Source organism: Talpa occidentalis, unplaced genomic scaffold, assembly GCF_014898055.3.
Source record: "Talpa occidentalis isolate TD23 unplaced genomic scaffold, MPIMG_talOcc4v2.1 talOcc4.12, whole genome shotgun sequence".
NCBI classification, from domain to species: Eukaryota; Metazoa; Chordata; class Mammalia; order Eulipotyphla; family Talpidae; genus Talpa; species Talpa occidentalis.
In genome coordinates, this window is record NW_023601212.1 from 97011068 (window position 1) to 97037549 (window position 26482).

Sequence of the window (26482 nt, forward strand, 5' to 3'; positions counted from 1 at the left end):
GGACTTCAGCATTCCATCATCAATAAAATGGGGACAATACTGGGTCTGGCTGCCTTGCAAGGTGGCCGCAGGCATCACTTCCATCATTAAATGCAGAGGGCAGCTCATTAACTCCAGCAGCAGAGAGTGTCTCCCTGCTTAGCAAAGAAGAATTGGGTGCAAGCTGTTGGTAAGTTTTGAATAGGACAAATGATGCATCCTGGGCACTCTGCCTGGGTAGTGACTGCAGTGAGGATTCTGGGTGGCCACTGCACAGGGTAGATGTCTCCTCTGGGAGAGGAGGCACTAGAAGTACTGGTGGAAAATTTGATATTAGGTCCTGCACGTCCTCAATCTGCATGGCCTGGACCACCTCCCAAGCCCTCTCCCTCTCACCTCTGGATCTGCACGAGGTTGCCTAGATCTTCCACATCCTTCATGGACTTGGCCTTGAAAGGCTCAATGGTGAACTTCTCCTCCGCTGTCTGGAGTAGTTCAGTCTCACCTCGCTGTCGCAGGGATTCCCAGAGCCCCACGGTATCACTCAAGGCGGCCCTGTGGAGGAAGGGCCTCAGACCCAGGCATGGTAGCTGGGCTAGACCATGTGGAGGGCAGCTCCGTGAAGGGACCTCCTACCATTCACATGCTTTCCTTCATCAGTTTACCCCCTACCTCCTCCAGAAATACTCCCACCACCACTACAACCCTTATCAAGTCTTCCTTTTCCTCCACTCTCCCACTGGGTTTCCCTTCTTGCTTTGGTTACCAGGAAGCTCAGTGCCAAATTCTTGGCTGACCTGCTACAATGGTGTAGGATCTTACAGTTTTGGTAAAGTATGTTTAGGGAAGAGGTGCTAGAGATTCGCTGGAGATTAGACTGAAGTGATAGTGCAGAACACACAACTTAAAAGAGCCAAATCAAGGAATTTAGACTTGATCCTGCGAGTAATAGGGGGACAATCTCTGAAGGGTTGCCAGCAGGGTGGAATATGGTCATATTCAAATTCTGGGGAAATCGCTCTGGTGGGTGAATATAAAGTGAAGTAGAAGAGGAGAGAATGAAGGCAGGGAGACCAGGGGAGGCTGTGAATTTAATCTAACCACGAGAGAACGGTGGCTTGCTTCCAGGACAGACAGAAGAAAAGTAATTGGATCCAAGATCAGTCTTGGGTTCTAGATGCGGCCTAGTGTCTACACATGGCAGATCGTCAAATGTTGGTCAAAAGAATGATGCTGCCCCTCACTGGCTGTGTGGCCCCGGGTGAACTGCTGTTGCTCTCCGAGCCTCTGCTTCCTCATCTTAAAAAAGAGGAAAGCCCTGACCGCACTGTCCACTAAATGAAACCCCACAGAGGCGCACCTGACACAGCAGACGCTCATGGTAAAGAAGCTCCCTCCCCATGCCCTGCCCTCACCTGAAACGGGTGACACAGCTGAGTCCCACGAGGCTCCCCAGTCCAGAGGGGTCAATGCCAGTGCTGCGGAGGTCTAGGGAGAAGTCGTGGGCCGCCGCCTGCAAGGCGCTGCTCAGCACGTGGATGTCGGGAGGTGTGAGCCGGGTTCCCAGGAAGGAGAGGCGGGTGGGGAGCCCCTGCACCACGTGCTTCCAAATCCCAGGGTCTGAGGCCTCGTGGGCACAGTGCAGCAACTCCAGAAGCCGCCCCACCCGCAGCATCCCTGGCTGCAGCCGCTTCAGATACCTGGCGAGCACTTTCTGCTTCCTCTTTGCCAAGGTGCCCACTGATGGTCCTGCCAGGGCCCCCAGGCCGTGAGCAAGAGGCTGGAAGACCAGACCTGCCAAAAAGCGAGGCGAGCCCTCCAACCAGTTGTCATAAGGCCTCTTCTTCCGTGGAGTCAAAGCCAAATACTGCGGTAGTTCCTTGTCCTTGACCTCGTTGCTCAAAGCCAGCCACACAGCCCCCAAGAAGCATTGCAGGAGGAAGCTGGGGAAGGCCAGCTCAGTCTCTGGGGACCCAGGGGCCGGCAGCAGCAAGCCTTTGGCCACAGCCCAGGCCTTCACCTCCGCCGAGCACAGCTGGTCCTCGCACAGGATGCTGCGATGCTGGCGGCCCAGCTCCCAGGCCAGCTTGGCCAGTGCCACCAGGGCGCCCGGGGGACTGTCGTGGGCTGCGGGGCCCACTAGGCCCACGAAGAGTCCTGTGAGCGTGGAGGGCAGCTCGGCCTCCTTTTGCAGCTCCAGGAGGGCCTCGGAGAGCTGGCATACCGCCCGGCACAAAGTGGGGCTGTGGCTGTGACCGAGCAGAAAAGGCTGTCCCCGGAGGAGCTCCAAGGTCTTGTCTCTGTGTTCCGTGGCTCCTGAGAGCTCAAAGTAGTGCGCTACGTAGGCCTCGGCCTGCTCGGGTGAGAAGCCCACCATCTCAAACAGGGCATCAGCCTTGCTCAGGCTCTGGGCCAGGCGGCCCCGGGGCCGGGCCGTGAGCAGCAGGGTGCAGCCCCGCAGCAGCTTGCGCTGGAAGAGGCCCGCCAGCAGCCCCCGAAGAGAGCGGGGCTCAGCTGACGGGGGTCCGCAAGAGCTGTGCAAAAGTCCGTCTGGATTCTCCAGCTCTTCGAAAGCATCCAGGATGAGCAGGACGCGATCCGACCTCCTCAAGATGTGGCCGAAGACCTGGTCATCCACTGGCAGTGGCTGTGGGCCCAGAATGGACAGCAGATCCTGCAGGCGGTAGGTGTCCCCTGGGCGCTCCAGGCAGTGGCAGGGGAAGGAGAAGATGAAGTCGTACTGCGGCAGCTGGCCACGGGCCCATGCCCGGCCCACAGCCCGGGCCCAGTGGCTCTTCCCGTGTCCTGCCTTGCCCAGCACAGCGATCACCTTTGTCTCACGAGGCCGCCGGCGGTCGCTAGCAGCCTGCAGCACCTCAGTCAGCCTCCCTTGGGTCAGCTGCCGCTCTGCCCAGTCTGGGGTGGCCAGCTCCCTCTCCTGGCTCTTGCTGCTGCTCCTCTCCAGTCGTGCCCTCATCAGGTCCACCTCTACCAAGATGCCCTCCGGGCCTGCAGGCTCAGCCTCGTACTTGTCCCGAAGTGCACGGCAGAACTTCTCCACACTCTCTGTGGGGACCGAGGGGTGGGGTCAGGGGGATACTAGAGGCAGGACTGGCCAGCAGGAGGGCCAAGAGAGGCCAGCCTGGATGCTATCACCATTCGTCCATTTGCCACACAGCCTCCACCGACTGCCTTCTTCATTAGCTGTCTCCTTCAGTTACCCGGACGCTCACTCCTTCCTCCGCTGACCTTGTCACTGTGCATCTTTGCACTCCTGCACTTCCTCACACATCTCTTTCTTCTTTACCATGGAGGGGATGTGGAACTCATGTGTCTGCATTCAAACCCTGGCCCTATCACTTATTAGAGCAATCTATGCCCCACGATGCCTCAGTTTCCTCATCTGTAAGATGGGGATATGCTAGGGTTATGGTGACTTTAACAGTCTATTGAGTGTGCTTAGCAGAGTCCCTGGACTAGAGTAGGACTTAGTGATTTAGGACTTCCAGGTCCACCCCCCGTGGCCCCCCTACGCCCCACTCAGCAGCCCTCTCTTCCTCTTTCATTCTCTGGGCCTCACAAATGGGATATCAACCCCTACCGTGGGTTAACTACGGGGCAGGTCCCCTATCGGTGCTACTTAGAAGACAGAAGAAATGCTGAAATAGTGGCAGAAGCCAACGAGTCCATGAATGAATGAATGAATGAATGAGCGAGCCAGGAAATAAAGGGACGGATAGTGTTGAGTAACTGTGTGAGATGCAGCTGGGTTTGGGCTTCCACCTCCAGCCCCGTCACTTACCAGGCCATTTTGGAAGCTTGCTGGAGACCTTGAGAGCCGCAGGGCATTGGCTGGGGGACAGGTCGTTCTCTGGAGGTGAAAAAGCTGGTGTCAGAGTGAGGTGAGCGGCGCCCCAGGGATTCCCCTCCTTTGGGAGCTGTCAGTCCTCTTAGCCTTCCCAGGGCAGAGCCGGCAGGGGCTGAGGCTGCAGGGTCTGAGGCTGTCTCCTACTCAAAGATATCTTTCTTTGACCAGCTATACTTTAAAAATATAAAGTACCTGTCACGTTTGCACGGGAGGTCAAGGCTGGTTCGGGCATGCCAGGGAGGTCAGCTGCCGATGGGGCAAAAGGGCTGGTGGAGCCCGGCCGGTCTGGGGACTTCGGGAGGCTGTGGACAGCTGGGCTGCTGGCAGGGGGTGTCTGGCTAGCCTGGGGCATATCACCTACATTGGGAGGGAGAAGAGCATCAGAACAGCAGGTAACCGCGGGGAGACATTTCAGGATGGAGGTGAGGAAAGGGCTTTGGAGGAGAGGTTCCTAGAGCCTTGGTTTTACCATCTGTGAGATGGACGCAACCAGCTTGGAGGGGGCCTAAGGCAGGTGCTGTTACAGCACTCTTCCTGCTGGTGTTCTGTGCTCCTTTTCCTCCCTGTCAAGAGTGCTCGCTTGCTTCTGGGGAGCCAGCGCATTACACGAAATCTGACATGCAACCTTCAAGGATGCTCTCAAGTGAGAGGAAGTATCCGCCTGTGTCATCCCCATCCCAGAGAGTCCAAGTGTAACTTTTCTTGGACAGTTCAAAAGCCCTCTGTATGGTGGGTCTGCAGAGACCATTCTGCTGACCAGGAAACAAGGCAATTCTGAGAAAGGTGGGCAAGTTTGCACACCAAGCTGTTCACAGCGGTACACTAAACGAGCGAGGCAGAGTCAGTACCTCAGCAAGCAACTCTTATTGTTCGGCTTGTGAGTGAGCACGTATTGACACTGTGCTTTAAAAATATAATCATTTCCGGGGCCTCCCTGGTGGCGCAAGGGGTTGAACACCGCACTATGAAGCAATCCACAGCCTCTGCAGCACCAGTTTGATCCCAGTTGATCAGGGAGAAACCCACATGTTGAGGCAGACCTCTCCTGTCTCTCCCGCTGCTTCCCTCAGCAGTGGATTTCAGTCAGTCTGCCTGTTCTGCTCCCCACTCTGTCTCTGGTGAATCCTCTCACCCCCGCATCTCTGGCCTGCACCCCAGGTCTTGTATGCATAAATAAATAAATCTTTAAAAATATATATATAATCATTTCCTAAGAAAGGGCTCAGTGGGGGTGAGGGACACTTGGAGGTCACCCAGCCACTTGGTGGGTCACTCATGTAGACCACCTTGGGGAAGCTCTACTCTCTGGCTTTGATTTTTGGGAAATGGAGACAGAGGGGGGTGTTCTGGGGAGGGGGCCATGGGAAGGTCCTGGGCTATACCTGTCAAAGGGACAGAAAGCAGAAGCAGGGTCAAGGAGTGGGCAGGTAGGAGGGGGTGGGGGAGGGGGGCCTGACACACTCACCTTGGCAGATGAGTATACTGGACACTCCTGGCCCAGCCCCTGAGATTTGCCAGAGCCCCTGGGGCAGAGTGGGAATGATCTGGATGGGTCCGGCAGGGAGATTCAGGCAGCTCAACAGGGAACTGGAGGGAGGCCCTGGGAGAGATGAGGACAGTGAGGAGGGCTCCCCCTAGCACCTTCCCTTGTGCTCCTGTCTCCCAATTATTTCCTCAACCTCTGACTCCCTTTCTAAGGCTCTCCAAGCTGCCTGAGAGCCCCAGCCATGTGTGTCTTGCCAGTGGGGGGATCCCCAGAACCCAGTGACTGCACAGAGAAGTGCTCAGTTCACATGTGATTGCACAGGGGTGGCGGGTGAATGCTGAATTGGGGGGTTCCCTGCTATGCCGCCCAGGGATGTGTTTCTTACCGAGGCGTGATCTCAGGCAAGGGCTGAGCTGGCAGGGACTCTGAGCATTCAACTGGCTGGAATTGCAGTGGGTGACACAGACTGGGGGCGGTTCCTGACCCTGCCTTAGCCACCTCTGGGGAGGGGACACCCAGCCTCTCTGAGCCTCCAACATACCAGTCGCCAGCACGGTTTCCTCCAGCGGGGGCTGGCCTGATGCTGAGTCCTTGCAGAACAGACCAGGTGTAGTCAAGGAATCACTCACTGGCCCCACCAGGAAAGTGCCAGTCACCATGGGCACAGCGGGGGTCTCAGCTGTGAAGAGGGGGGTCATGTTAGAGAGATCTCTGGGTGAGATTTGTGTGGGTGCTGGGAGGGGCTTTCCTGGGGTGGGGATGACAGGGTAGGGCCTCCGTTCTGAGTCTGGATTCAGAAGCGGGGGGCAGGGTACAGGATTTGAAGAAACTGAGTGTCCCAGCAGCTGTCAACTGCAGAGCACAGGCTATGGAATCGCGGTCTTGGTTTACACCCCAGATGCACCTCTCCCTAGCTGTGTGATCTTGGACAAGTGGCTTCACCTCTCTAGGTCTTGGTTTTCAAAAGTAGCATGTGCACCCGAGAGGCTGTGCTCCCCGCCTCGCAGCCCCGCCCCTGCTCCACCAGCTCACCGAGCTTCCTGTGCTTGGGGTCCACTGGCAGCTCCTCTGGGAAGGCTGCAGAGAGAACAGCATGGTCAGTCACCCCTGGAGGGGGGGGTGTGGTTCAAGTCGGGGTGGGGGGCTCATGGGCACTCGCAGGCCATATGACCCCAAGAGAAGTGACCTTGGGGTCCTATTCCCTGCCCTGCCTCAAACTGTTACTGCCCAATTGCGTGTCCACTTGAACCCCAGCCCCACTTCACAGCACCAAAGCAGGACCATGGGGTGTGGGGCACAAGAGGAGTTTGAGTTAAAAAATAAACAATAAGCAAAACCCCTTCTTCTGACCCCTTGCTATGCATCTTTATAGCTTGACCTCTCTGCACCTTTGGTCTCTGTGTAAAACAGGTGGGGTGGTGACTCCTACTTTGCAGGAGCACCCTGGAGATCAGCAGGTGCCAAGCTAGGGCTTTGATCATCAAAGGAGAAAATTCCAAGTGGCCCCTAGCAAGGGCCTGAGGAGAGAAGAATGGAGACTGCAGTTCACTTGGAAAGGTTGCAGAGATGGACAGGGTGGGTGGACAGTGTGTGGGTTACAGGAGTGGAGAGAAGCCCTTGTGGCTGGAGCTTAGTGGCTCGTGGGGAGCATGGAGGGTCAGAAGGGTCTAGATCAATAAGCTTCGCGGTACGTTATTTTGTATACATTGGAGGGTTAGCAGGACAGTGAAAAGATCTGATTTACATTTAAAAGACACGTTCCATATGATCCAGCAATTCCACTCCTAGGCATTTACCCAAAGGACACAGAAACATTAGTTCCAAAGGGCACCTGCACCCCTATGTTTATAGCAGCACTATTTACAATAGCCTAGCTTTGGACACAATCCAAATGCCCAAAAATAGATGACTGGATCAAGAAGATGTGGTCCATATACACCATGGAATATTACTCAGCATTCAAAAAAGATAAACACATGCCATTTGCAGCAACATGGATGGCGCTGGAAGGGATCATGCTCAGCGAAATAAGCCAGAAAGAAAAAGAAAAATACCAGATGGTCTCACTCATAGCAGGAAACTAGAAAACCTATATGAGGGACAAGGAATTTAGAAAACCTAAATAAGGGATTAATTAATACAAAGTAAAAATCAAAATCAACAAGCAACTATAAACCAGAGACACACTATGAGGGTGGGGGAAGGGAAGGGGAGAGGAAGGACTAAGGTCAAAATAAGGGGGGTGCAATTGTGTGGGGAATATAACGAAAATGAAAATGCATACATTGTGCAAAAGTGAAAAATGATGTAAGAATTATATAAAATAAAATATTAAAAAAAAAAAGACACGTTGGCTGCCTGGTAAGGACTGATGAAGGAGGCAGGGAGACTGCGTAAGAGGCTCGCAGAGGTGCAGGTGACTGCCCAAGCAGCTAGGACCTAGCAAGGGGAGCAACCAAACCATGACAGGTGTGGGATTCCAGGCAGGGTCAGGACTTCAGCGAGATAGGGGGGACAGGGAGAGGACCACTCACGTCTTTTCTGACTTCTCTGCCCTGCTTCCTCCGGCAGTTCCACCATCTCGCTGATCACGTCTTCCAATTCGTCCAGTCCTATCTCTACTTTGGAGAAAAACCAAAGACACCGACATGCTCAGTTAATGGATCCCCAAAGGGAGCCTCTATCCTCCCAGTTGGGGAGGGATCTGACCTCCTGTGGAAGGGTCTCCAGGGAACAGGGAGGAAATGCAGGCTGAGCCAAGAATCCCCAACTTACTGAAGATGTTTTTGCTCAGTCCATCCGGCTGGGAGTCCTGGAACACGTACTGGTCCAGTGCCGCTGCCCAGGGAAAGAGCAATCAGTGAGTTCTCCCTGAATGTCCATCCTGTGCCAGGCACCCTGAGAGCTGTGACCCTCCAGGCCAGGAACACAGTGGGGGCTCAATAAATGGTTACTGAATACATGAATGAAGGAAAGAACACTGAACTCCTGGGGCTGCTAACTGAAGGAATAATGTCATTTCTCCATGAAAGATGTATCTGTTGCTACAAAGTAGTGCAATGAAAGCTGGTGGAGTTGTCATGGGTTTGAATTTAAATTCTAGCTCTGTCTCCCACTAGCCCTACTAGCTGTGTGACCTTGGGCCAGTTACTTTTCCTTTCTGGATATTTCCTCTTCTGTTAACAAGAATAAAGAATACCTAAAAGCCAGGATGGAAGGTGAGGATTAGAGGCTCTGCATTTAAAATATCCAACACAGGGCCTCCCCGGTGGCGCAGTGGTTGAGCACTGGGCTGCGAAGCTGCCCGTAGCCTCTGCAATACCGGTTCGATCCCCAGCCACCAGCGAGGGTCCCACATGGCGCGCAGACCTCTCCTGCCGCCCGCTGCTCCCCTCAGCAGTGTACTTCAGTCCTTCTGCCTGTTCTGCTCCCCGCTCTGGCTCTGGTGAATTCTCTTACCCTCCCGCGCTTCTGACTGTGCCCAGTGCTTGTATAAATAAATAAATAAATCTTTTAAAAAAATAAAATACCCAACACAGTAGTCAATACACAGGAGGTGCTCAATAATGGTGGTAAATTCTATAAAACCAAACATGGCTTGGAGCCAATGGGAAGATAGTTATCATGTCAGGAAGTCAGAAGAGAGCATATATAGTGTGGTGGGGCAAGGAGGGAGGGCTTTCCAGGGGAAGGGTTCCTGGGAACAGGTCTTACAAGGTGAGGGCAGAGTCTAAGTAGAAAATGAAGGGCTTTCCAGGTAGTAGGGACAGAGTTAGGAAAGACGACTGGTGTATGTTTGGGAAGCACTAAGAGATAGATGACTACAGAAGTTCCATGCTAGGGAAAGTGAGGACTTGGTTTTATAGCCAGTGGGGAGCCAGGTGGCTTGTGAGCTAAGGAATGGAGTGGCAGAGGTGAGGGAGATAGTTATGCCACTCTCACTATGGTGATAGTGGTGATGGTGATGATAGAGTCGATAATGGTGCTCACGATGGTGGCAGTGGTGGTGCTCCTAATACTCACTGAATGCTTACTTTTGAGATTCCTTTTCTAAATACTTCATACACAGAAACTCATTCAACTCTCACAACCATCCCATGAAGGGAGTTTTATTATCCCCATTTCACACGTATAGAAACCAGTATAATGTTTCAGAATGCCTCATGATTGCATGGCCAGGCATGTCCGTCTCAGAGCACAGAGGAAACCCACAGACTGCAGGAGCAGACTTGGGTGAAGCTTCTCCCTCCACCTGCTTAGGCAACTCCTACTGCCCATGCCCTTCAGGGAAAAAAGCCCCCAAATTCTAAGTGATGGACAAGGCCCTCATTACTGTGACTGAGGCCAAATCCCTCAGTCCCAAACGTGTCTGCTTCCCCCAAGCAAAATCCCCAGGAAGGAAAAGAAGCCAGCTGTCTCTCAGTTCTGTAATTTTGGAGACACAGACAGTAGCTGATCCTCTTTATGTATGTGATGCTGGATTTACTGTGCTGGGGACAGACGGGCCACACTCATGCTGGTCACAGATCTGATGAGCGATGTGGTTCTGCAGTTGCCACTAAACACTGTTGTGCAGGTTGTTCAATGTACAAGCGTCCCCAGCCAAGAAGGACAACAAGAATCCAGTCTGCACTTTGATACTTTGATAACGGAGCTGTTACTTTCTAATGGGGGGGGGTTTGGTCCATCAGAAGACAGGAATCTTTTTCTAATCCAACAAAGCATCTGTATGAGAGAGTGGAGACACTGTGGAGGAGGAATCTTTTACGCCATCCCATGCCCACCAAAACGCAACCGAAACTCTTCTCCTCCAAAGAGTTCTGCCCTTGTCTGAAAGCTAGAGCTGTTTTATATTTAAGCTGCAAACCAGCCTCATAGCTTAAGCCTTAGCAAACCTCCCCAACCAGAAAATTTACTTTTTTGTGGCTGAGATGAGGAAGAACTAGGTTTGCATTTCAGACCTGCCCCCTACTCTCTCTAGCATAGCCTTACCTTATCTCTGTAAACCCCAACCTCCTTATCTATTTTTTAGAAAGATTTATTTATTTATGCATGCAAGAGCTGAGGTTTATGCCAGAGGTACAGGGAGGTGAGAGAATTCACCAGAGACAGAGTGGGGAGCAGAACAGGTGAATCTACAAAAATACACTGCTGAGAGCAACAGTGGGCGAGACATGAGATGTCTGAGTCAGCTCCCTGGCTGGGGATTGAACTTGTGCTGCAGTAGCTATTGATAGCTTTATAGTGCTGAGACTTAACCCCTTGTGCCTCCAGGGAGGCTCCCCCAACCTCCTTATCTATAACACAGACACCAACAGCACCTACTTCCTTTGCTGTTGGGAGGACTCAGTGAGATACCATCCAGGGACTGGCCTGCTACAAGTGCCTCTCACATGGTATTTATTACAAAGACTAGAGCTATTTGACTTAGGATTCAGGGATACTTTGATAAGAGAGATGAGGCACAGTATGGACTTTGTGGGAAGAAAGAAAAGAAGAACAATAAATAGAAAAAGGTACAGAACTGGAGGCAGAGGATGTAAAAGTGAGCTTTTGCGCTCACTGGAGCTCATTTGAGAGGGGGCCTATTTCCCCAGCTAGTCTCCCTTCTCCTAGTCCTCACTCCCCACACCCCTTGTGTTTTCTGAAGGAGGGGCCTGCTGCGTCTCTGTGTGAGTAGGAGAGTTTCCTCACCGATATTAGCATAAAAATCCCTGGTTTCTTCATCACCGTCCATGTCACACAACAGTTTGTTGAACTGTTCGCAGTTGATGGTGTCCGTGTCGGGTTCTGGGAGGGAAAGTCCTTGGGTGAAGCAGGGAAGACCCAGGAGGGCTGGTCGGGGCAGGAGGGAGAGGCAGGGCGCACTGGGGGGACGTCCCCATGGGGAGGGAGCCTCCCGGGTGCCGGAGCTGTCCGTGGTGCTGACTGGAGTCTGCAGCCAGCGTTTCCTTTGGTGACCGACTGCTTCTAGGGCAGGCTGAGGGGTGCCAAGGGACCCAGAGGGGCCAAAAGGAGGAAAGCCCACCTGGGAACATCTCCAGCTCTTCTTCCTCGGAGAGGTCCATGTGGTCATAGAAGTGGTAAAGCTGCAAGGGGTCAGCGTTGCTGTTGAGAAGGTCCAGGTACCCGCCTTCTAGCTTCCCCAGCTCCATGGTGGCACACTGTCCGCTGCCTGGAAGGGAGACATGCACGGTCATCTCTCGGGGGTGTTGGAAACACGTGGAGAGTTAGCACTTACCACAACCCCCAGTTGGGTTTCTCAGTGAGGGCCAGGGTAGGGGGACGGGGGGCAAAGAAAATGAGCGAAGGTGCTTGCTCAGCACCTCTGACATTCTCAGTGAGGACTCAGTGGGGAGAGGAGATCATATTTCCTTCTTTACAATCACGCTTGGAAGATTCCCACGGTATAGAGGGGGAACTGGGGAAGTGTAGATTCAAGATGTTTCACAGCTGGGAACTGAGTTCCACATCAGGCGCTGTCATGAATGACAACAGCTGAGATTTATTGAGCACCTGCTATGTGCCAGACTCATGAACTGGTACATTTAATCTTCCTATCAACAACAATATAAGGTCAATACTATTACTATCCTCATTTTACACAGGAGAGGCCTGAGGCTCAGAGAGGTGAAGTGACTTACATAAGGCAACCCAAGTCCACATGAAGACTGGATTTGGTTCTGGGCAGTGTGACTCAAGAACTGCCTTTAAATGCTATGCTCTACTGCCTTGAGTGACCACAGCAAGACTCCATTCCTGTCTGTCTCTCAGTTTCCCAATTTGTAAACTGAAGGAGTTGGACCAGATTTCCTCTCAGACCCTTCATCATCACTCATCAAAGGACATATCAAGTACCTTCAATTTAATCTTTAAAGCAATCCTGGATGTGTCCTTTCAAAAACTTGCGTACAAACATACATAGACACATAGTTCATATGAGCCAAAAAAAGGAAACCAACTCACATATCCATCAATGGTTGAATAGATTTTTTTTAAAAAATGTGGTAAATCCATTCAATGAAATAATATTCAACCATAGGAAGAAGGCATTAATGTATGCACAATATGGATGGAACTTGAAAACAAGATGCAGGGTCAAGCCAGAAACAACAGCCCACCTGCTGTGGGATTCCATTGCAGAAGAGGCAAATCTTCAGAGACAGAAAGTAGATTAGTGGTTGCCTAGGGTTGGTGAGGGATATGGGGGAGTATCTACTAATGGGCATGGGTTTCTTTTAAGGGGGATGATGAAAATGCTCTAACATTGGATATGAGATTGTTGCATGCAGTGTGAAAAGTCTAAAAGGACCCTGAGTGGGGGAATTGTATGATAGGTGACTTAGATTCCAATAAAGCTATTAAAACAAAACACCAGCCATGTAAGGTGGGTATTATTCTCTCCATTTTGCAGATGAGGAACTTGAGGCTCAGTGAGGCTAAGCAGGCTTCCTATATATGCAGCTTTTTATAGTCAGAACTGACGTGAAGTCCCATCCGTGTGGCCCCAATGCCCCCACCCCACTCCTATATCAGGTTGCTAAGATTCCATGGTATGTTCCTTCCTAGACCTCCTGCAACAAGGCATGCTCGATCCTCACTTAATGTCCTCAAAAGGCTCTTGGAAATTGCAACTTTAAGTGAAAGGATATCTGATGAAATCAGTTTGACCAGAACCTAACTGATATGAAAAAGTGAAGTTCCTAGGGCATACTTCTGCCCACAGAAATATTGCAAACATCTGAGTAAAAGCCACAAACCCTCCTAACAGTCAACAATCATTGGTGTTCACTTTTCAACTCACTTATTTCAGTTCAGGGTGGAGGGGGCCTGGAGTCTGTTCTGGCAGCTCAAGATCCAGAACACCCTTCCATCACAGGGTCACACACACACACACACACACACACACACACACACACACACACACACACACACACACACAGAGGGAACATTGAGACACACCAATGAAGCTCACCTGCCTGTCCCTGGGTTGGGGGAGAAAACCAGAGTCCCAGGGTGGGGAGAACATGCACGTTCCACACAGTGGCCTCAGCCGGTAGAGATTTCTTTTTCTTATCATTATACAAGCACTTGCTGTTCTACAAACTGAGTAGTTTAAACCTGGAGAAGCTTATTCATTCACAGCTCTAGAGGCCAGGAGTCCAAGGTCAAGGTGTTGGCAGAGCCACAGTCCCTCTGAGGCTCGGAGGGAGAGAACTTCCTTGCCTCTCCCAGCTTCCGGAACTGATTTGGGACCTGGTGCCCGATCACCCCAGCCTCGGGCCCAGTGGTCACGTCGCCGCCTCTGCAGCTCCCTCTCAATACTTTCTCTTAAAAGGACACTGCATTTGGAGCTAAGGTCTACTGGATAATCCAGGATTATCTTATTTCAAGATATTTAACTTAATTACAGCTGCAAAGACTTTCCAAAAAAGGTCACGTTCACAGACTCCAAGGATTTGATGCGGACATATCGTTGGGAGGGGCTGCCATTCCACCCACTCTACGTGGGACACAGATACCTGCTGCAAGGAATCAGAGGGGGCTCCTCAGAGGAGGTGAGGGAAGAGCTGGCTTTGAGGGCTGGGGGTTTGAGAACTTTCTGAATGGTCCCTGCTGAATCAGAAGAAAATGGAGTTGAAACGGGGAGGGAGGCGGGCAAGGCCATGAGAAGCATTCCAGCTACTGCTTCTCCTTTCACTCATTATCAGCCCTCACTATTTATAGCATCTCGACCTAGACCCCGGATATCACAGAGATTGAACTTTCCAGTCTTGGGTGGGGCCCTGGCTGGGTTTGCCTCTTATAGCCAGGCTGCGGGAACCTAAACATGAAGGGCAGCACATAAGTGTCACCAGCCGTGACTGGAGGAAGCAGAACTGAAAGATGGGGCCCCCACCCTCCTCTCTCAGTGGGTCCAGGCTGGGAAGTGAGGTGGAAGATTTGACAACGCCCCTCCAATATGCTGGCGAGAGAGGCTGCTCTGCAGCCCACGGCTGTCTGGAGACAAGAGGGGTCAGGAAAGACTTCCCCACTCCAATTTTTGCCTGGTACCTGCCTCCCCCTTTCACGCTAAGGTGTTTATGGAGAGCCCGCTTGGGGCCACCTTCTCCTCGCCCAGGCAGTGAGCCTTGGTAACAACAGCTCCAGACTGGCTCGGCCTGGGGCACATTACCCAAACTCACTTTTCTCAGTGGCCATCAGATCTGCCAGGGGCCTTCAAGTTCAACCTCTTTCTTTTTGCAGAGAAGAGGAAGGCCCTGAAGGAGAAACGCACCTCGCATGAGGTCCCCGGGCCTGCCAGTGGCTGAGCCTGAATCTGACTCTCAGTCCAGACTTTCCTGCCAGCCAGCGTGTCACTATTCGAATAATGCCCTCTTGCATCAAGACCCAGGAACCGGGTCTCATCACAGACGGAGATGGCAGGGGTGCAGCGGAAGGGGCCTCAAGAAGTGTAGCCCCGTCTCACTGTTGACGTCTCAGCTTCAGATATCAGCGAAGGGAATCTAGCCCAGGAAGCTGCCTAATGAGAAACAAGACAACTTGCTGGAGCTTTGGAGTCAAACTCCTGACTCTGAAGCTACTCCTGCTACCAACTCCCCGCAACCTGCACAGGTTCGTTAAAAAAGAAAGAAAGAAAGGAAGGATGGAAGGAAGGAAGGAAGGAAGGAAGAAAACTTGGAGTCTCAGTTTCTTTCTCTGTGAAATGGGGATAATAATTACAGTGCCGCATAAGGATCAGATGAGTTGATTCTCATAGGAAAGGGACGGGAACAGCATCCACAGGGAACAGCATCCACACGGACCTGGTGACCACGGTGTGGGGTGGCTGTCCTTATTATCACCGACTCCCCTCCTGCCCTGAGGGCTTGAGAGAGGGAGCCTGTTCCTCCATCTGTGCCTGGTCTCTGCATTATGAAGCTGAGCTTCCTGTTCCTTTTCCTGAGGACGCACCCCCCCCCCGCCCCCCGCAGATCCTACAGGAGTAGGAAAGCCCCTTGGCTGGCCGAAGTGCAGCCTGGAAGGTCCAAGACATAGCCCTCCCCCTGCCCAATTGCTACCACTGAGAAGGTGCCTGGGAGAAAAGTTGCCCAGGGACCAGAGGGCTGTGTTGTTGGCTCTGGCTGGACAAGAAGAAAGTGACTCCCGGCTTCCTGCAAAGCCTGACCATACGTGCTTCCTCTTGTGTAGACCAGGATTTGCAGCTCACAGTGGATTCTGTGCCTCTGCCCTCCATCTGAGCCCCTGGTTGATGGGGGAGACTAAATACATTGGTGAAATGACTTATCCCAGGTCACCTTGTCGGAGAGCTAGAATTTGAATCCTGGCTGGGAGCCCTTAGGCAAGTGACTTAACCTGTCTGAGTACCCATATCCCCACCACTGGGCTGGGATAGTGATGTTTACCTTGCAGGACCTTGGAAAGGCAGGAGGGCTTCCTGGCACCCGGAACTCTGAAGTCAAAGGGAGCCCATTGTATGTTGAGGAGCCTCAGAGCTGACTCCAAGCTGACAGTCTAGGCCCCCAGGCCAAAGCTCTCCCCAGGCCACTGCACTTCCCATTCTCGGTTCCCACAGCCTGTCCCCACTTCTCTAGATGCTCAGGAAGTGCTCCAAAGGTCCCTAGAGAGGACTTTTTCTCCTAGCTGCAATTGCAGAGGGAGTTGGGGGCAGAGGTAGTCCTGACCACCCCACTACAGGGGAGAGAAACCGCTTCAGCCTCCCCTGCTCTGCACAGGGCAGATGGTCAGGCCAAGAACTCGGTGAGGACAGGCGCTCCGACCAACCGTCTAGCTCACCTACCTCCAGCCTCCAGTATGCCCCTGGCCTCGGAGTCTCTCTCCAGCCACAGGAATGCTGCGTTTCTCGAACTCACAGGCACCTCCAAGTGCCGAGCACCAAGTGACATGATGAACAGCCTCATCCCACTTGCACATTAGTTGTTTATGGCCTCATTTCTTAGATGAAAAACAGCCTCAGAGAGAGAATTAGGGAGCTGGGATCTGAACCAGCAGCCTGGTCCCCCAGTCCCAGCTCCTACTAGCCACCCTGGCCCCCAAGTCACTCTCAGGAGGTGCCTTCACCCAGCTAAAGATGTGAGTGGCAAGATGATTTCTCCTTTTGTGGAGCTGTCTGGGGCAGAGCGGAGGAGTGGTCTGTCTTTTTGGTAAATGGTAGTATTTTTAGAAGATCCTCTTTGAACCCACCCTTCCCCCTGGGCCACAACCTTCCAGATCCAACTTGAGAAAAAGTTCCTAACCTTTTTGCTACCAAAAGTCCCTTTGGGGGTTTATTTTCATCCCCACTTCATGCTCTACTGCAGGTTTAGAAAGACTGTATGCACAAAATGCAATACAAATTCATCTTTCTCCCCTGAGGGAAGTCAAGTGCTACCAGGAGGTTCTAACTCAGACCTGAGCAAGTTGACTTTCAGTCTGTGTGGCTCTTCTGTGCCCCAACAAAATGTCCATCTCTACTGGGGAGATTCTTCCGTGTCTGGGGTTGGCTGAATGCTCTTTGTCTTATTTCAGTTGTCGCTGCGACTCTGGGGGACTGTGATTGTCACACCCACTTTCCACACGATGATAATGAGATTAGCTCAGTCATCAGTTGATTTCTTCCTAGAGAGGGCGGTGTATATTCTGAGGGTCAGAGGAGACATCCCCTTTTGCCCCCCCAAACCCTCCAGCACTGTGATAAAAGAGCCTGAGAAGGCACACTCCCCACTTGTTCATGTGCACTTCTCCAGGGGAGGAATGGACAGTCTTGTGTCCAGAGACAGGGGCTTGAGCTAAAGCCGTGTCTTTGATCTTGGGGACGTTTCTTGACCCTCTGAGCATTGGTTTCCCCAACTGAGTATGGAGTCCCATTCAGCTGAGGCCTTTTGGGATTCTGGATTCCTCACTGCCTGTCAATCTTCCCTCTCTCCACTTGTAACAGTGTGGGTCCCCAGGAAAGGGGGAGGTCCCAGGTTTCCTGCCCCACCCAAGGGAGGGTGGAGCTGAGCACAGAGAGAAGAAGCTGCAGAGGAGACTGAGGAAGGAAGGAAGCAGGATGGAGAGCCAGAAGGAGACTTGGAGGAGGCACATGGAGCCGAGAGACACGTGAAGAAACTGTGCTTGCCTTTTGGTCGTGGACAGATGTGGGTGAGACCCGTGGGGAGGTGACAATAGTGGGTTTTGTCTTGACTTTGATTTTGCTCTTTTCCTTCCAGACTTGTCTGGTTGTTTCTGACCCTTTTCTGTGGGTCCCCACTGGAAGATGATTTAGACTTGGGGCAGGCTTTGGGCCTTGCTCTGGGTCGATCCCATTTGGATGGAGTTTTACCCATGAAGGGACGAGTCACTTTGGGTGCTTGATTTAGAAACTAGATTCTTTGCCTTTCCTGTATTGTTTCCTAGTTGTATTAAAGTTCCTTCCCATTAAAGTCTCATGTTTTGTGTAGATGCAGTGGATGGCTGAACTTATTTAGAGCATGCAGGTTTGGGGGGTCTGGGGTGCCACTCTCCCTGTCCTGTAACACACTCACCCAAGGTTCCCCTAACACCACCCTGCTCCCCAACCTCATGTCAAGCTGTTTCCCAAAGTCAGATGGTGGCAGGAAGTCTCAGGCTCAGGGAACTTAATCACCATGATCAGCCTCCAATCAGCATTTTTGTGGACTAATAGATCAACTTCCTCTTTAACTTCTGCACCCTATAAACCTCCAGATAAACTCTGACACTTTTTTTTCCCGCCAAATCTATAACAACTGATTTATTGAGCAACCCCAATGACAAAGTCACTGGGCTCTCCATCCAGAGTCCCCTCCCGAGCAGCTTGCAGTACAGACCCAGATGCTGTCTTAGAAGAGGGACAGTGTATACGAATAATAATACAGTGGTGAAGAGTGCACGCTCTGGATTCAAATCCTAGGTCCATGCTGTGTGACCTCACACAAGTTGCTCAGCCTCTCTGAGTTGTGGAATCTGCCTTTCATTAGGACAGTGTCCACCTCATTAGGTTGCTGTGACTTGCATAAAGTGACTTTTCCAGGGAGTACTACTAAGGCATAAGCTCTGAAGCAAACACAGTAAGGAGTCAACTGTATCACCTATGAAATTTAGAAAGCTGGGGAATGGCGAGGTCAGCGGACTGTGTGGTGACCTGGAGGACAATCTTCCACCACTTCGAAAAACACAGGATGCGAGATTTACAACCCATCCAGCCCCTGGGCACGCTCATGCCACGGACATGCTACTGCACCCCACGGGGACCCCCAAAGATGCTCGATGCTGTGCTGTCAGCAATGACAGGGAATTGGAGGCCACCTGGGGTCCGTTGCTGGGGGTTGGGGGGGCAGTACAAGTGAACACTTCAATCCAGGGAGGAGGATATGCAGTCACGAGCAGCAACAGCCAAATGCCCGCCGAGCAAGGCAGGTGGATCTGACCAACTTAGAACAAAGTCAACAAGTGAGAGGATATCCCAATTCTAGTCATGTGGAGCGAAAAGCTGCATGAACAAGAAACACACATTTTACAAGAACATCTACAAATAAAAGAGCACACCTTCTTTGAGGCTTTCGAACCAGTGCCCAGAGAGGAAAGGGAAATGAATTGAGAGATGTGCACCAAGTGCCAGAGTGTGCTATAAACTGAGGTGCAATTAACCAAGGTTGCAGGGCTCCTGAAGTTTAAAAGAAACAAACAAAACCAAAAATGGCAGATGCTTCATAGGGTGACTTCTTTCTGGGGCTCACCAACAGGGTCTGCTGTGAGCCTGGCACCATAACTGCTTAAAAAGGAACAAACCTGGGCCTCCCTGGTGGCACAAGGGGTTGGGCACTGCACTATGAGGCAATCCACAGCCTCTGCAGCACGAGTTCAATCCCTGGCCAGCCAGGGAGAAACCCACATGATGAGGCAGACCTCTCCTGTCTTGCCCGCTTCTCCCCTCAGCAGTGTATTTCAGGAGATCTGCCTGTTCTGTTCCCCACTCTGTCTCTGGTGAATCCCCTCACCCCCAGCATCTCTGGCCTGTACCCCAGCTTTTGTATGCATAAACAAATAAATTTAAAAAAAAAAGGAACCTGTGGCCTTACCACCCTTGGCTGCCTGAGGATGGGCTGATCTGGGCCCAAGAGTCCCTGGTCCTGGGGCAGTTGAGGAGAAGAGGTAGGATGTGGAGGAGGCAGACAGGGAAGGCAGGTGCTTGCCATGAAGGAGGAAGTGTCTGCACTCCCACCACTGTTGTCTGCTAGCGTGGGTGGCCCAGGAAAATGAGCCAGAGAGGACCTGCAGAAACTGCTGTTCTTACTCAAGATTTTCACTTCCCAGAGGGCTGTAGGTCACAGGGGAAACTGAGGGATATGGCAATGCTGTGGGCTTGTAGGCTGGCAGACAGCTGGAGGTTCTGGTCTCTTCTCAAGGCAGGGAGATTGTGTGTGTGTGTGTGTGTGTGAGGTGAGATAAGTCCAGCAGATGAGGTCTGGGAATGTTGTGACTGGTTAAGTCAGACCATAGGCTCCTTGTCACACCACAGGGGGATTTCCTTGGAGTAGGGATTCTAAAAATGAGGGTTGAGTCAAACCATAGGCCAGGTATTTTGTTTCCCAAGCCAATATGAGTGGTGTGGGGGTATTTAATTACCATCACATGTCTCCATATAGAGTGCACAACTGCCCAAATCCCCACTACTCCCTATTGCCTTCTACCCAGCTCCATTCACACAATTATGGTCCCTTAGACATTGGGTTTATAGCCCTTGTCTTGGGAGCCCTCCAAGTTCCCTTCAATATCTACCTATGGCAAAGATCCCAACTTGGGATGGGTGGGTGACTGGGGCAGGAAGAGGCTTGTCCTGCTCCACAGGAGGTGTCTTCCTTCAGAGGAGCTCAGAGGAAATGGGTCCTGAGCACCTAAACAGTCCAGGCTGCACAAACAGCAGGAGCAGGAAGCATGAGAGTTGTGGCATCTGGATTGCTGGGGGTGTCTCCCTGGCTTGTGTGCCAGCCTAGACGGGAAGGGTAGAGGACATATGCTATTTGGTAATTGGGGCACAAAATTGCTCCCCCTTGGATCCAGCTTGCTGCTGGATGCAAGCAGCATCACACATCTCCATAGAGAGCATCCACCCCCCAGCTTCAGCACCCTCTAGAAAAGTCTGCTCTTGGAGCCTCGATTGGGGATAAATCCGAGGGTGGTCGCAGCTTCCCACTGAAGAGCACGCCAAGACCTCTGGTGACTTTTACAGCCCCTTCCTCACTCCCACTCTGGTGCTTCTCCCTTTCAGGTACCCTCCCCACCTTTGACCTCCCCCTAGTAAGCCTCTCCAGGTGCAGATCTCAGTCTCCCAGTCTGCTGCCCGGGGTATGCCACCTGAGACAACTTGCTCTGTTTTCCCTCAAGTAGGCCTAGAAATCACACAAATCCTCCCCAAAACATCCTGCAAGGCCACCTGGGAGGCAGTGGCAAACCACCTGTTTGCCAATTCTCTGGACTGCCTTGAGGAACCTACCTCCTTGCAACTGGGAAAACCAGCCTCAGCTTGGGCTTCTGGTGGTTATAAATCATGTTATTGAGCGGGAGGGACCTGGAGTCCCCAGGAGTCCCCTGAGGTCTCCTGAGGTCTCCTGACTGCAGTCAGGAGATGGGGCACCTTCATCCAGAACATGAGGTCACTCTCATAGCCCCTGCCCAGTGTGCCTGGCCTCCTCCCATCCAGGAGGCCTTCCCTCTGGAGGGCCCAGCATTCCTCGCTATGGTCATTGACCCACAGAAGAGTCCAACAGCTTTTCCTGGAAGAGAGCCCAAGCCAGGTGCTAGAGTGGGGAGGGGAAGCGGATCTGGTGGCTGTTGTTGGCAAATCCAGGTCTCCAGCTCCAGTCCTGACCCCCAACTTTCCTTCCACAACACCTGAGCCAGCTCTGGGCCCTCTGCTCCGCGCTGGAGACCCCACAAGGAGCCATGGGCCAGCCCCGCCTGCCAGCACCTCACTCCCAGCAGTTTTGATCCAATAACCTGGCGTGGAGCCCAGGAATCCACATATTGACATGAGCACCCCACCCCCTGAAGACCCCTGCCCTGAAACACACTCTTGCTTGCCTTGTGATGCTGACAGCGACAACAGGGCCTACTTCCACAGCAGTCTGAGCCCCTCTCTTCAGGCAGACATCACCCCTCACTCGCCTGGCTTTGCTTGAGCACCAGGAAGTCTATAATTCTGCTTCTCCCCAAGAGAAACTTCCAGACCCTCCATTTCTGCCACCCTCCACTTTTTATCAGCAGCAACCCCCAGAATCGGATCAGATAATTCCTCAGTTCTTATAGTTTTCCTTCCGGAGCTGCTCCTTGATCTAGAGCCTCCCAGACTCCCAGCTTGTAATGTTACAACAGCTGCTCAGTCTTCCCACTAAACCATCCCTAAGCATTGAAACTGCCTCCTTCACAACTTGCCTACCACCTACCTGTTCTACAATTTTCCCTGGTATTTTCCTTAAGTTGACTTTATAAAGAAGCCTGGATATATCGATCTCAAAGGAAAACATTCTAAAATTGAACACAGGGACTCAAACACAGACACACTAATGCTGACAGCAGCTCCGTTCATAATAGAGGAGAGATGAAAACAACCAGTGTCCACAGTCCATGAACAGCTCAACACATGCCAGCCAGGGGCTATTACTCAGCCATAAAGAGGAAGGAAGTTCTGGCACAGACCACAACTCCATGGACCTTGAAGGTGTTTTCCCAAGTAAAAGAAGCCAGACACAAAAGAACAAATATTTGTTGACCTGCTTATATGGCACAACAAAGTAGCCAGGTTCACACCGATGGAAAGAAGGTGGGAAGTTACCAGTGGCCATGGAAGGGAGAAAGAGGAGTTAATGATTAATGGGGACAGAGTTCAGTGGAGGATGAAAGAAAAGTTCTAGAGATCATCAGCAGTTTTCTATCACCACCTCAAGTGGAAAAGAAAAATCAGTATCACTTGTCATTGAAAATAAAACAATGTTGGGCCTCCCCTGGTGGTGCAGGCAGTTGAGCGCCGTGCTGTGAAGCCGTCCACAGCCTCTGCAGGGCCGGTTCGATCCTGGCGGAGCAGCGAGGGTCCCACATGGCGCGGCAGACCTCTCCTGTCTCACCCGCTACTCCCCTCAGCAGTGTATTTCGTCAGTCTGCCTGTTCTGTTTCCCTGCTCTGTCTCTGGTGAATCCTCTTATCCTCCCGAGCATCTGACCTGTTCCCTGGTTCTTGTATAAAATAAATAAATAAATCTTTAAAAGAAAATAAAACAGTGTTATCAAAATGCCAACTGCTCTTCCACTTGGTTAAAAAGAAGCAGGATTTAAGCTGTTAAATATGCCCAGGCAGGGCCTCCCTGGTGGCGCAGACGGTTGAGCACGGCGCTGTGAAGCTGTCCGTGGCCTCTGCAGTGCCGGTTCGATCCCCACCGGCCACGGAGATGCCCACATGGCACAGCAGACCTCTCCTGTCTCACCTGCTACTCCCCTCAGCAGTGTACTTCAGTCAGTCTGCCTGTTCTGCTCCTCACTCTGTCTCTGGTAAATCCTCTTGCCCTCCTGCACATCTGGCCTGTACCCCAGATCTTGTATAAATAAATCTTAAAAAAGAAAAAAAAAAAGATGCCCAGGCAGGGGTTGACAGCAACTGAAACCACCCAGACCTGTGTCTGGACCAGCCATGGGCATGGATCAAAGTCTTTGGAAAGCTCCCTTCTGCCCATGACTGCCTCTTCACCTTTACCAACAATTTCTCTAGAACTTTCACAGCTCCTCTTGGCCAGAGCAAGCATCTGGCAGTTTTAATGCTCTGTGCATGACAGGCATCCAGAAAACACCTCAGAGATGTGCCTCGAGGAAGTCATTGGTCTTGGTGAAAATGAGTGGTCTGGAGGCCAAGTCCAGAGCTTCTCCTCCCTTGACTACTCCCCTGAGTGCCCAGGGCTGACCCTAGACCTGCCAGTAGGGTCCAAGAATAAATTTTCCTACTCAACTCTTCACCAGGTAGCAAGAGCTGAGGTCTCAGAACATGAAGCTGGGCCCCTGACGTCAGACTGACTTTACCGTGCCCACCAGTCTCCCCGTGTCAACCCAGAGCCTGCCCTGCCCCACCCCATCAGCACTGGACTGGGCTGTCAGGAGACCTGGGTTCAAATCCTTACTCTGCCAGCATCTGGGCTCTGTGGCCTTTGACACAATCTCCAGAGAAAGTCCTCTGAGGTGTTGTCACGTGGAGAGGATGAAGAGGTGGAGCCCCATGGATGGCTTTAATGCAAATGTGACGCCTCACCTCAGACAGGCAATCTGGGGGCTGGGCTGGAGGCCCACGCGGGGCGCAGCAACCCCCTGTCTGGGTTATCTCTGAGGACACTTGCCCACCCCTCCTGTGTCAGCCATCCTGAGGCTTCAAAGGCGGTGAAGTGCTCAGGTGGTGTCCATTCTCCCTTTGTGCCACCAGGCCCAAGGTCTAGAAGCACAGTTTCCTTGACCTTCTGATTGGCCACGAGTGTTTCTTTTCTGGGGGATGGGAACACAGAGGCAAGCACCTGCCTATTGGGAGCTCCTGGCTGACTGGAAGCCGGCCCCATGGGCTCCTGGGCTCCCGGGGTGGGCTTGGGGGCCTGTCACACGTGGGACTCAGGAGAACTGAAGGTTCCGAAGGCCACAGATGGGGCTAGGCATGTAGCTCCAGTTCTGGCGTCCCGGGACCCAGAGAGAGAACGTTCAGAACCCATTGATTTCTCTTCTTAGACGGTTTAACTAGCACCCCAATATCAAGTAGAGATGCCAAGCATCGAAGACAGTCCAGGAAAGCTCCCTTGCTTCCCAAGATGACCAAAGGAGAATGAGATTCCTCCGGTCTGCTCCCTAAGGGGGCCACTCCCCAAAGGTGCCGCTCCCCATGGCTCCGGGACCCCTCCAGAACAGGGCGCCCAGGCCGCAGAGCCCAGAGGGGCTGTGATCCAAATGAAACTCGGAGAAAGTTCCCCTGGCCAGAGACCCCTCTGTTTCCACCTCTGCGCTCCCCTGCGCGCATTTCAAGATTCTAGCAGCCCCGGCCGCCTGCTGAGCAGCCGCCTCCTCTCTGGGGACTGTCCCGCCTTCCGCTGACTTTCCCGCCTCGCAGCCCCGCTCCAGGCGCTCTGGTTCCCCCGCGGAGTCCTTCCAGGGATGCCGGGAGGGAGGCTCGTGGGGGGTCTCAACTGCAAAGCCCCTTCCTCCTCCTCCCAGCCTACCTGTGTGACCTCCGGCCAGGCGCTGTCCGCGCCATCCCCAGCCCAACTGGAGGGGTTTCCAGTGGGGACCTTGGTCACCTACCCCTGTCCCCGAACTCCCGGTCTCCGGGCTGCTGCTGCCGGCTTCTGCCTGCCACCGGTTCTGGTGCTGCAGTGAACTCAGGCTGAGGAGTAGCTGCCTGGTCACCCCACCTCCGCCCGCACCCCGTGGCTGTCCTTTATTCGCTTTCACTTTCTCTGCTCTGCAGGGCAGGGGCCGAGCTGGGAGGAGAGCCGCACCCTCTACTCCCCCAGCCTGTGCCCACCACGTGCTTTCACTGAAGCGCCTCTGCTGCTGCACCCCGCCTCTGCTGCCGCACCCCGGGGCATATCCAGAGCGGTTCCACCAGTTCCTTGAGCTGGCCACACCGGCTGCTGGGGAGCAAGTCCTCTTGCCCAGGTGAACTGCAGGCACCTCTCAGCCCCCGACTCCAGTTCCCACCCCCACACTCCCTGGCCGCTTTCCTCCAGTCCTTCCTCCCAGGGCCCAGGCCCTGCTCCACCCACCTTGAGACCTGTCCCAGCCCTGACAGCCTTTCCTGGGGCTGAGGGGGTGGGTCAAGGTGACCTCCCTCGCCTGCTCAAAAGCTCCCCTCACAAGCCCTGCCTGCAGTCATTGCAGTTGGCCCATTTGAGATCAGTCTGTGGGGCTCACGGAAGCCACAGATTTCAGGGTTGTCTGAGGTGTGGGTCCCACCCCTGTCGACCACACAAAGGCAACAAAAATATTGGGCTCAAGTGATAATATTCAGTCCCAGCTACAAACCGGGCACAGTGCTGGATGCTTTGATTCTCACCACTGTTCTGCCGTGGGGGTCCTGAGGAGCCCATTTTACAGGCCAGGAAAACCCGGGAGAAGGTGGTTGACAAACTCAGCCCCCAGCCAACAGTGTTGCTGAGACTCAAACCTGCCTTCAGGGCTGGGGCCGGATGTCTGTGCTATGTTGTCTTTTACCAACTTCCCCTATCCCCCACTTCTCAAAAAACACAGTTGGAAACCGGGGAGGCAGGGCAGCACCTGCCCAGGTGACTGCCTATTGCCAGCAACGGTGGGATGGGGGCTCAATAGACACACCCCGGCATGGTTTCCCGGTTTCCCGGTTTCCCTGTTTCCCTGGGGATGGAGTAGGATCCGGCAGGGATCCTGTCCTCAGAGGGCACCCCCTCAGTGTTTACCTGGCAGAGAGACTACCCGGTGATGGACCCAGCCAAGCCATCAGTGTGGCACCCCCCCCCCCACCCCAAGACCGCCTCCTAGAGCCCTTCAGCCCAGATAAAGCCTCTCACATTCCAGGCTCCTGGGCTGACCTGACTGCCCTTCAAGTGACTAACCAACCACCTCACTTCTTCCAACAGCCCCGCAGGACAAGGGCCTCCCTCTCTGCCCCCAACCCCACTCACTTCGGAGCAATCTCTGAGTGTATTTGGGATGGCAGGAACAGCTAAGACCTCACCCTGAGTGAAGACGCATTCTCAGCCCCAATTTCTGACTTCTCCCCCACCTTGCCTTTTTACCTTGGGGCTCTGGCAGGTAGGACCCCGCTGGGCGTGGAGCCAGGCAGCGCATGGTGTGGGAAAGGCAGGGAGACAGCAGTTCCAGGAGTCTAGCCGCCCCTTCTGGGGCTCAATCTGCGCAGCTAAGCCAGTGGATGCCCAGCTCAGGAGTAGGCAGACTTAGCACTGGTCTCTACATCCTTAGAAGCCCGCCAAGACGGTAAGCAGCCCTCAAGGGACCATCAGAAAACTTTCCCCCTCCAAGGTGGCTTACAGCTAGGAATTTGTGTTTAGACAAACTCTAATTTGCCCACACTCCCTTAAGCTCGTCCCCTAAATCTCCTCCCCTATCTCTTGTTAATTTCTGTTCCTCGTTGAT

General features: G+C 52.9%; 1 protein-coding gene across 1 annotated transcript in view; it reads right to left on the bottom strand.

Moving 5' to 3' along the window:
• CIITA (class II major histocompatibility complex transactivator) overlaps window positions 1-26177 on the bottom strand; it is a 37070-nt gene extending 10893 nt beyond the window's left edge. Inside the window, exons 1-12 of the mRNA XM_054693844.1 lie at window positions 26125-26177; window positions 11362-11508; window positions 11028-11123; window positions 8109-8171; window positions 7868-7951; window positions 6366-6410; window positions 5875-6012; window positions 5313-5447; window positions 4040-4204; window positions 3782-3850; window positions 1395-3045; window positions 376-534 (exon numbers count right to left, since the gene is read on the bottom strand). Coding sequence (XP_054549819.1) covers window positions 376-534; window positions 1395-3045; window positions 3782-3850; window positions 4040-4204; window positions 5313-5447; window positions 5875-6012; window positions 6366-6410; window positions 7868-7951; window positions 8109-8171; window positions 11028-11123; window positions 11362-11508; window positions 26125-26176 — 2804 coding nt within the window. The 5' untranslated portion in view covers window position 26177. The remainder of the gene's footprint in view (window positions 1-375; window positions 535-1394; window positions 3046-3781; window positions 3851-4039; window positions 4205-5312; window positions 5448-5874; window positions 6013-6365; window positions 6411-7867; window positions 7952-8108; window positions 8172-11027; window positions 11124-11361; window positions 11509-26124) is intronic.
• Window positions 26178-26482: the final 305 nt, after the last annotated feature.